This window comes from Primulina eburnea, chromosome 1, assembly GCF_022965805.1.
Source record: "Primulina eburnea isolate SZY01 chromosome 1, ASM2296580v1, whole genome shotgun sequence".
In the NCBI taxonomy this organism is placed as follows: Eukaryota; Viridiplantae; Streptophyta; class Magnoliopsida; order Lamiales; family Gesneriaceae; genus Primulina; species Primulina eburnea.
The window spans coordinates 8250506-8261364 of record NC_133101.1 but is presented as its reverse complement, the minus strand read 5'-3'; the positions used below and the strand labels follow the sequence as shown (position 1 = coordinate 8261364).

At 32.8% G+C, this 10859-nt stretch overlaps 1 protein-coding gene and 1 pseudogene across 1 annotated transcript; both read right to left on the bottom strand.

Annotated features, from left to right (window-relative positions):
- Positions 1 to 77: 77 nt before the first annotated feature.
- LOC140826083 (deSI-like protein At4g17486) lies at positions 78 to 2097 on the bottom strand. The gene is made up of 4 exons (XM_073188195.1): positions 1699 to 2097; positions 1110 to 1371; positions 719 to 786; positions 78 to 390 (listed from the first exon to the last, which is right to left on the bottom strand). Exons 1-4 carry the CDS (start codon positions 1831 to 1833, stop codon positions 112 to 114), a joined length of 744 nt encoding a protein of 247 aa, XP_073044296.1. The 5' UTR covers positions 1834 to 2097; the 3' UTR covers positions 78 to 111.
- Positions 2098 to 5930: 3833 nt separating this feature from the next.
- On the bottom strand, positions 5931 to 9028 carry LOC140826073 (probable receptor-like protein kinase At5g24010; annotated as a pseudogene).
- Positions 9029 to 10859: the final 1831 nt, after the last annotated feature.

Genomic DNA, 10859 nt, shown 5'->3' with positions numbered 1-10859 from the left:
AAATGCATGTTTAACGTTATACAACAATCCACAAGAACTATAACAAAGATACATTGAAAAAGTTTTTTGGTCTCCACGCCCAATGCGAAGGAGGCTAAAGATAATGTGGTATCAGATATCATTTCGAGAGTTTGATCTTAAATGGTCTTCTTGTCTCTGTCGCTGGTGGCTCACATCTTCATCCTGATTTTCCTGTTCCAAACCACCTGTTGGTTTAGCACCAGATGACATAAGGTTCTTGAACCAGGCAGATTGGAATCTAGGACTTCCTCTGTTAGAATTATCGCCAGGGGAGTTTGGGGAGTTGATCTGATTGTTGGAAGCAACTCCTGCTAAAAACCGGTATGCCACCTTACTAGCAGTTGCAATTTCGGCTTTTGCTTGCCTAAACTGCAGCAATGGAAAACGAATGATGTATAGAATCAAAGCAGGTTCTGGACAGGTTAGAAGTCTTGGGCTTTTGCAAGCGTCTATATGCATTATATGTATGTGTGTGTGTATATATCCTAAATTAAATGCTTATTACATAGAAACACGCATGTGTAGGTAGATTTAGAAAGAACAGAAGTAAAAAACAACTATACTTTCAGCATTAAGCATAAGTAACGATATACATTTTTGAAGATAAAGCGACAATTACCATCAAATTTGCTGAATGTCCAAATGCTACAGGTGTATAATATGATCAAAGGAACTACAAAGCGAAAGACAATCTTACTCGAGAGGCAGTGTTTCCAGCTATTTCTACAGCGGTATCCCCTGCATTTGCAAACCTGTTTACCCAACCTGTTGCAAAAACTAATAAGAACAGTGCACTAGAAAACCAAGGAAAAAGATATGCATGTATTCCTTCCAATTCATGATATAACCTAAAGAATTGTTAACACTTAACACATCTAAATTAAAATTATCTCAACTGAAATACTAAAGCCAGATAAGTGAAGTTTGTCATGAGTTTTTGAGGTCTGATTATGAAAAATCAAGCTTAGCATCAATTTAACATGAATTGAGCTGATTTATTGACTAAACATTCTAAGTTACATTTTGCGGCTAAATATTATAAGTTACATTTTGTGAATGTGAGAGACGAGAAAAGGAACTGCAGTGACCTGGAAGCTTTGGCACGCCAAGTCTTTCGCAAAGCACATCACAGAAATGATTGCAGTTCTTAGATAACAAATCATACGAGTATCCGGGCCACTCCCTACTGAGTTCTCTTAGGATCTGATTGACCTTAGAGATAGAGAACGCTGTCGCGCCAAGTTTAATGCTTTCACGAAATGTATACATAGGATTCTTTGTTGATGGACAGCTAAACACTCCAGTGCCATGTTCACAGAACCCGAATGACCATTCCTCATCACCATAAACCTATCAAGAAAACGAAAATTCAGATAAAATAGCGATCACGTGTCAGGTACGAGTGTATTCAATATCAAAAAGGGAAAAAAAATACTGCACCATATCAAGCTAGAAAACACAAGATAAACCAAAACAATCAGATATAATGTAAGATCCAGTTATGTGAAGCAGGTCAAGCGACCAATGAACAAAGAAACCAGAAATTTCAAATTTTAGGGCAAACTAAACTCACAATCCCCTAAAAGCTAAACAAATGAAACCCAGAAAGCACGGTGGAACACTGGATCTAACACAGAATATAGCCACACACAAACAAATACACAGCAACTCCGAAACCTGAACAGCGCTGTGGAAGATGCCACCGAGCCCAATCCCATCTTTGAAAATCTTGTTGATCTGCATAATCGTATTGTTCGTTTTCTCATTCCCACTATTCGTCACGTCGTATATATTGAGAACCACCTCCATCATTCACAAAAATTCCAACCTTTTCCGTCAAAATTTTCCACCCAAATCCCTCCAGAAAACACGCTTGCACACAACCTCGATTCGCTCTCTTTGTACGAGTATATGTATGATTTGAGCTGGAATTAACGGTTGAATACTGTCATGGTATGATTGAATTATTATTTTATGCTCGTAAAGCAACAATTCAAATTGGGGAATCTCGAAATCAGTACAATGATTTTGAGAAGTGGGGATACATTTTCTTCGCTATCTAGAAATAAAAATAAAATTACGTTCCATTATCAATTTAATTTAAAGCTTATAAATATATTATTTCCTATTTAAAATATCATGAAGAAAACTTTTTTGGTTTATGAGATTCAATAACATGGATCTTTTTTTTTTTGGGTAGTAAAACTAACAGAAATAATTTTCGGATATAATTTATTTTTGAGTAGGTTTTTTGTGAGACGGTCTCACAAATTTTTATCTGTGATATGAGTCAACCCTATCGATATTCACAATATAAAAAGTAGGCAAAAACTTATGTGAGACGAACTTATGTGAGACGGTCTCACACGGGTCGTATTTGTGAGACGAATCTCTTATTTGGGTCATCCATGAAAAAGTATTGCTTTTTATGCTAAGAATATTATTTTTTTATTGTAAATATGGGTAGGGTTGACCCGTCTCACAGATTAAGATCCGTGAGATGGTCTCACATGAGACCCACTCTAAAAATTAATACTCTTATCATAAAAAATAATATTTTTTCATGGATGACCCAAATAAGAGTTTGTCTAAAAAAATACGACTTGTGAGACCGTCTCTCACAAGTTTTTGTCTCTATTTTTTATGGATATTATATTTTGTTTTGTGGCGAAAGTCTATTATCTTTTTTTTTTTAAAATGAAAGTTTATTATTTCTTACCAGAAAAAAACTGAGCAACTTGTAATCTTGGGTATTTTTTTGTTTACATTACACAAAATAATTATCAAAAAAACAATTTTAACATTTTTAAAAACTTTGTTGTGTAGATATTTTTTACCTACAAAAACCCCATAATTTTTTATTATTATTTTAGTTAATAGAGATTTGTTGTAATCGAATTTATGCCTGATTTTTTTTTTATTTATAAATTTGATATTTTGATATTAGACGACCACCGCCACAAGCAATTGCCTGTGACGTTATCTGAGTTTGTGCTTGCTTTTCTCGAGAAAACAACTGTGCCACGTTGAAAGGAAATGGCCCTGCCTCTTTGTCGAATTTTAATCGGAAAATTGACCTTCAGTCCTCAGTCACCGTTTTTTTTTTATGTTCAGTACCTAGATATTTTTTTAGTACCACATTTCTACATGAAGTGAACCACATTTTGTATGACATAATACCACAATTTTGTGGGTAAGGAGTGAACCCAAAGATATATTATGATTGGGGATTTTTCACCAACTTCCCCAATTTTAATTTAAATTTATTTTAAATAATTTTAAATATTAAACAACTAATTATTGTTACTGAAAGATTACCGAATTAATTAAATTTGAGTAATTTTATTTTAGTAGATATGTATAGTACATTTTGTAGAGAAAAGTATTACAAATGACGATAATATTTTTTTTTACTTTTGCTTCTTCTGCGCACATGTTTTGTTCTGAGTTGGTTTTTTCTTGGTTAATGTCTATATTTGTTGCGGTCTGTGATTAATTTATGGTAATTTATAATATTTTTTTATGACTTGAAAACCACTTACCACTGTTTTTTTTTGTGTGTTAGGTAAATTTTTAGACTAACGTAATAACATACATATCACGTTAGTAAGGTAAATCGCACTAGATAAGTCTTGTGCGTAAAGCTCGTTCGAGGAGGTGTTGGCAAGAGGCATCGAGCTTCTGACCACTATTCAAACGTTTACATATCCCATCAACTCGAACACTCTTTTCATACATGATAATTTATAAATTATTGTATGAATTACATGTAGCTGTATAAAAAAAGAGTGCAGTTATATTAAATATTGTTATAATTTATGTGGATTATGTTTTGATTTTTTTTGTAAATATATATTTGCATGCGTAGCCTGTTTGTGTGATTTTTTAAATTAATTTAATTTATATTCAAATAGAAATAATATCATAATTGTAAAAATTAGTGACGAATCATACTGTTTTTGAAATCACTACATATTACAGTTTGATTTGATTATACTTATATGAGAAACATATCATAGTGGTGAAAATTAATGATGAACTAAACTGCAATTTTGAAATAATGAATTAAAAAAGAGATTTTATGCAAAATAGATGCCCTATCCACTGAATTAATAACACTTTGTGTTAAAATTTTGACATTTAATTATTATATATTGGTGTAAGGAAAATTTAAAATATTTAAAAAAGGGCACCAAAAGTGATTATTTGACATTTTATTATTATATTGAGACTGAAGTTTTATAATATGGTGATATTATATATATATATATATATATATATATATATATATATATATATAGATATAGTGAAAATAAAATATTATATGTGCATCATGGATAGCCATTAATCAATCCTAGTGGAATATCCTTTGCCACAAACTTCCATCTCAATAAAACTAAAAAGTTCACATCAGTGTCGATGATTTATTTGAAACAAAATTTAAAATTGAAATTTAATTGAAACAAATATCTCTCAAAACTCAAAAAAAGGAAAAAATATATACACACATGTATTGCGTGTTGAGATTTATTAAAATATTCTTATGAATTATGCATATTAATTTTGGAGGTATATTAAATATATATATATATAAATTAATACTCAATAAATTAATAATTTCTCTAAAATAATATTTTTTTTCGATTCCAACTTGAGATAATATGCTAAATTAATAATTCGATAATTTAATAAGATAATAATGACGTGAGACCCATGAATAAAACTGTAGTAAGTCAACATCATAATTTAAGAAATATCTAAAATTATAATCATAACTAGGAAAATTTAGTAAAATATATTTATATTTTTCTTTATTTTTCGTTAAATTTAATTCTATTACTTTTTGTTTATACACTAAATTTTATTTGATTAGTTGATATAATGAATATTATTTAATTAATAAAATAATAATGAATATCACTTACTTATTTTTATAAATATAAATGTACAATGAATTTTTATATATATATATTAATTTAAAGAATACAATACTTAAACACAGAAATTTTTTTATTTAATCGAATTCATATTATTTCAAATAAAATACTTTTTAAAATAATAAATTATTAACTTATCAATTGATTAATAAATCTTTAAATTAATAAGCTTTAATGACGTCAACAAATATTATTAGGTAAATGGCCGGGAATCCAACTTCCCACCAGCCTTATTTGATGATTCAATTAAATAAAGCGCCTTATACATAGGAATCCAAATATATATATATATATATATATATATATATATATATATATATATATATATATATATATATATATATATTGTGATACAAATGAATTTGTTACAATAAAATCATAAATCTAATAATTCATTTGAAACTTGATATAAGAAGAGCTATAACCAAAGTTTTAAAAAGCATGAAGTGCCCCAACGCTGATGTAGAGCTTCAAGCTTTTCAAATTTAAATGAACTTAACATATGTTTAAAGGTGAAAAAGCGTGTTTTATTTTTAGTGTAATTGTAATTATCTCAAACCGATAAATAAAATAATAATCATTAAAAATTATAAATCCAATATTTTTTAGTGTAATTGTAATTATCTCAAACCACATTAAAAAATGCTAAATATTTGTCAAATCAATATCAGACATGCTTAATAATCATTAAAATTTAAAAATAAACATCTAAATTATAAACTTAATTTAGTATTTTAAAATAAAAAGACATAACTTCAAAATAATTTTTTTAAAATAAATAAATGTGATTAATTGTGTTAAGCACACTTAATTAAACGTCTTAATTACGTTTAATTCAGTCAAACTACAATTTAATCGTTTTTTTCGAAACGCGGCATTTTTGTCGAACTTTAAGCGGGATTTTTAGAACACTAGCTATAAGAATAAGTCAACGTGACATTTGCAATTTATTGGAACTTTTTATATAAGATAAAGATAATAACACAAAGTTATTAGTCATTCCAAACAATACCGTACCAAGAAAAACTTTTAACTTCTATACTTAATATCTCAACAACCTTTTTCCGCATGATATTTAAAAAATCAGATGCTATGAGTCTCTAATCTCATCTCCCTTTATTGGTCAGAAGCTGGGAAAAAACTCGAGTAGTCGATGTGTCCGAACTACCGTCACCCCCTCGACCAACATCTTCACTGCTCGTGGGATCATCAGATAAAATATTGTCCGTCACAGTTTGTGGCTCATTTGTTTGAAGTTGATATGCGTGTTCCAAGTTCCACAAAACCTCCCCCATTGTCGGCCTGTCGACCCCATAATCAGCCAAACACTTCTCTGCTGTTCCCCCGAACTTTTTTAATGAGCTCGGTTTTATCTGGTCTAGTATACGATGATCCGCGATTTTCTCAATGAGCCCCTTCTTTTGCCACTCCATCGCCCATTCGGCTAGATTGACCTGATCCCGGTTAAGCAATGGATCGACTGCTGGTCTAGCACATAAAACCTCGAAAAGAACGACCCCAAATGAATAAACATCGGATTTATCCGTAAGTTGCTGTCTCCGAAAGTATTCAGTAAGGGTGATCACGGTACGGTTCTGCGGTTTTTTAAAAAAATTCAAACCGAATTACCATATGCGGTCGGTTAGTATTTTGAAAAAATAATCGCGGTTTTACATGAAGAATTAGTATTACGGTTTTTAGCGGTTTTTAGCGGTTGCGGTCGGTTTACGGTTTTTTTAATGAAAAATATTAGAACATATATTTTAATTTATTTGAAAACAACAACAATATAGTGTCTTCAAATATAAATTATAGTTCAAAGCATATAAAGATAAAAATAGATAAAACAATAATCAAGATTTAAAACTAAGTTAATAATTTAACAACACAACATACTTACAACAAAAATGACATTTATACTACTTTATCATTTTTCTACTTTCAAACTTCAAACTAAATATTATAGCAAAAGAAATAAATAATCTAATAAAATATTAATATGAAGAATAATTAAGAAGAAGATAAGTTTTATTTGTAAAAATAATAATTTTGAAGAGAGTTGAGATTTAATGAATGACAACTTCTTAATTTGAATATAGTGTTTACAAATTATTATAATTATAGGTCAAATATTATGGCAAACGGTTTAGGCGGTGCGGTTTGGTGCGGTTTTTGGCAAAAAAAATAACCGAACCACGTATGCGGTGCGGTTTACGATTACTATTTTTAATCGCGGTTTTTTTTAAATATTATGAAAAACGGTGCGGTGCAACTCGGTTCGTGCGGTTCGGGCGGTTAATAAAAAAATTTGATCACCCCTAGTATTCAGGATCAAGATATCCGAAACTACCCTTTACTCCTGTGCTTACGTGAGTTTCATCAAGGCACGGACCAGATCTCGAGAGACCAAAATCTGCCACCTTAGCAACATAATTTTCATCGAGTAAAATGTTGGTAGATTTGATATCACGGTGAATGATACCTTGAGCCGAACCGGTGTGGAGATAGTGAAGGCCTCTAGCTGCCCCAATGCATATTTCAAGCCTTTGTTTCCATGATAAATGTGGTAAAGTTGTTCCGTACAAATGATGTCTTAATGGCCCTTTCTCCATATACTCGTAAACAAGAATCATTTCAGATTGCTCTTCACAATAGCCCACAAGTGAAACAAGATGGCAGTGACGAATCTTGGACAGCACGGTAATTTCAGTCTGGAATTCAGGTACTCCTTGTCTCGAACCAGGCACGCCACGCTTCACAGCAACCTTAATGTTGTCTTTAAGAATCCCTTTATACACAGAGCCAAAACCACCTGAACCAATAACCAGATTCTTGTCAAAATCATTCGCTGCCGCCTGAATATCCAAAAAGGGAATCCTCAGACCATAATATCCATAAGGGCCAGGAGAGGCAAGTGCGGTTCCTTCAGAAATTGCATATCCGAAACTACCACGAACAGAAGTCCAACCTACACTTTCCGAACGTCTTCCTTTTGGTTTTACCCTTACTTTCTTGCATTTGAGACAAACAAAAATAGGCAAAGAAGCCAATATCAGCGCAAAAAATCCTCCAACAATTGAACAAACCAAAATCCACGAGTTAAAGTACAACGAGTTAAGTCCAATACTAACAATGTCACAAAATGTAATCGGACTATGAACATATCATCCTCAGATCGAACTGGGAAATCCCATGTAATATTGAACAAAAAATTCAAACTCCCATTAGCTTTATTCATTTCTTGTGCAGTCGTGTACACATTATCAGGGCATTCTCCCGTGTTGCCCCACCGGGTTGATAGTTTGGTGGATCATTGGTAGTAACAATTTTTGCAGCAGATTTCAAGCTAAGATAATCTTCATCTGGGATCCAATATCTCCAAAGGGTATCATTGAATGGTGTTATTTTCGACCCTCCAACATTAATCCTATGAACAGTTTCTAGAACTTGGGATGTGATATTCTGCTTAAATTCTTTTATCCCATCAGAAGTAATCAATGCCAGCCCACCTGCATCGATAAAAAAATCTTCGGGAGCTGAAAAAAACTCTACTGCATTCACATACGCAAAATCTGAATCACTACTAGGCTTTAACAAAATCTCAAGATTTTCTTCATCCACCATCAAGAAGAACTCTTTAAAAATAGTAATATCAGCACCAAAATTGCTCAAAAGTGAAACCCCGTTTGCCAAAACGCTAAAATTGCCATTTTTCAGATCATAATTCTGAGAGAGAAACGGAGAGAAATGCATCCGAACTAAATGGATCCCAAGATTCTTGACGTCAAATTCATAGCTTGAAGCTGAAGTGAAAAGTCTAGCACTGCTGTAAAGTACGGAAGAATTGGGAGAAGGGTTTGGATTTTTGAGAGCAATAGATTTACCTCCAGACATGTACCTTGAACCATTCTTCGAAGCATCCCCAAGAAAGTGCCTGTTATCAGAAACTACAGTACTTGCACTTGATCCACTGTTGATAAGGTAATTATCTTGGGGTGTAAAAGCACTTGAGAAAAGAAATTTACACAAAGTTAGACACAGAAACTGAAGAAATTTCACGTCCATGGAAGATTCTTCCAGAAAAGAGAATAATGAATGGGCAACTTATGTATCAGTACAAGAATCTTTCAAACTTTAAATTTAGTACCTAGCTTCTCATAATACCCTTCATCCTTTAATTTTTAAATAATTGATTTTTCTTTTATAAATAAAGGCCCATCATACTTCCGTAAAATTAAATAAAATCTTATACCTCTTTGACCGGAGTACCACCGGGTTATATCCACCGTATTTTACGAACTGCTCCTCACAGTCCAACCACACGATCGCAACCGATGGTTACAGACGTAGATTCCTTCAGCAGCACTTGGCGCAACTCTAATTCGTTTCCTACCTTAGAGTGTACGGTATAAAATAAAATTTTGAAAATAATACATGAGAGGGGCTTAGAGCAAAGATCTCTTTTATTCAAACACAAACATTTATTTATTACATAGTAACCTCCTGTAGAGGAGGAGAAACTTGTTTAGCTACTTATCGTAGCTGAACTCTTAACACTCATAAAATATTACAACCTTGTATGAAAGAAATGGAGAAAATATTTGATGATCTTCACTTCCTTCTTCTGCCTCATTTATAGAAGGCTCCTTCGGATTTGAACTTCGGATTTCAAATCTTCATAAGCCTTTACAGCTTGCATTGGGGACCATTTGGTGGTTGAGGGGTTCCTGTCTAGATTATCAATCTTGACATCAACTTCTCATCCTCTTTTATATCTCTCAGATACCATTGACGATGAGTTTCCAATATATCGGCAGTAATTTCATCTCCTTTATATTCTCGGAAATGATTTACTAACCATTTAAGAGCTTCTGCCTCTTTTCTCTTGTATGTTAATCTTCTTTTCAAAACTCTCAAATATACCCTATACATTTTTAAGTTTTGATTCTGTTGTGTTAACTGGTTTCCATTCTGTCATTTTATAGATGAATTTTTGGGACCAGTTAATTTACTTTTTATTCATTGGATTCCTTTTGTGGTATCCAATGTGTCATCCACCATCTATTATTGATGGTCCATTTGTCCTTTTCCACTAATTAGTGGTTGTCTTGTTTCTACCACTCACATGGTAGTGGTCCTGCTTTTGTAATGGAGGGTCACATGTCCCTTTTAATTTTGTCGAGGAATCTTCGGCTTTCGGCTTCCTCGAGGAAATCGTGAATGTGGTCCATCCCCACTTGTACTGGTATCGGTAAAGTGTTTCCGATCAGATCTCGGCTTGAATCCTTTACCAAATTCCGGTTCCTTCTGGTTTTAGCATTCTGGACAGATGTTTTCAGACCATCTTCCTACATGTGCCATATTACAGAATTTCCGACGAGTTTCTTTACTTGCCGGCAGCTTGCTATTCCACAAAAGATTTCTTTTCTTTTCAAATAGATCTTCTGCAAAACTTGTTGTTTTTCCTGTCATGGTATTTAACAAGAATGATCCGTTCACTGAATGATTGTAGAATTTGAACGGAAACTTGACTTTGTCCATCTCAGTGAGACAGACCCAAATACCCCAAGCTCTTCTGGTAGAAATGTCATCTTCAGTTATCGAAGACACCAGGGGTGTTTCTTCTGTCGGAGGGTCCTTGATAAATTTCTGGACATTTGAATCTGGCCTCCTTAGTTTGATGAAATGAAAGGCTTCATGAGAACCTTTCCCTGCTGGTTCTGATGCTGCACTAAAAAAGTATAGCTCCAAAACATCTCCTCTGGACAAATAATCATTATTCGCCCAAGTTTCGTGAACAGCTTCCTGGATCCATTTTGGTAGACCTGAAATTTCTGGAAAGCTGGGTGATGTAGTATGAACTGAGGCAAGAGCCCCGAATTCATACCACGCTTTAACCTC

What these genes read in the sequence shown, in the direction of transcription:
- LOC140826083 (XM_073188195.1), bottom strand. Translation starts at nt 1,833, where the DNA reads ATGATGGAGGTGGTTCTCAATATATACGACGTGACGAATAGTGGGAAT. An exon ending in TGGCGTGCCAAAGCTTCCAG is followed by an intron (nt 787 to 1,109) that starts GTCACTGCAGTT and finishes TTTTTGCAACAG; the next exon opens with GTTGGGTAAACAGGTTTGCA. An exon ending in CTGGAAACACTGCCTCTCGA is followed by an intron (nt 391 to 718) that starts GTAAGATTGTCT and finishes CCATTGCTGCAG; the next exon opens with TTTAGGCAAGCAAAAGCCGA.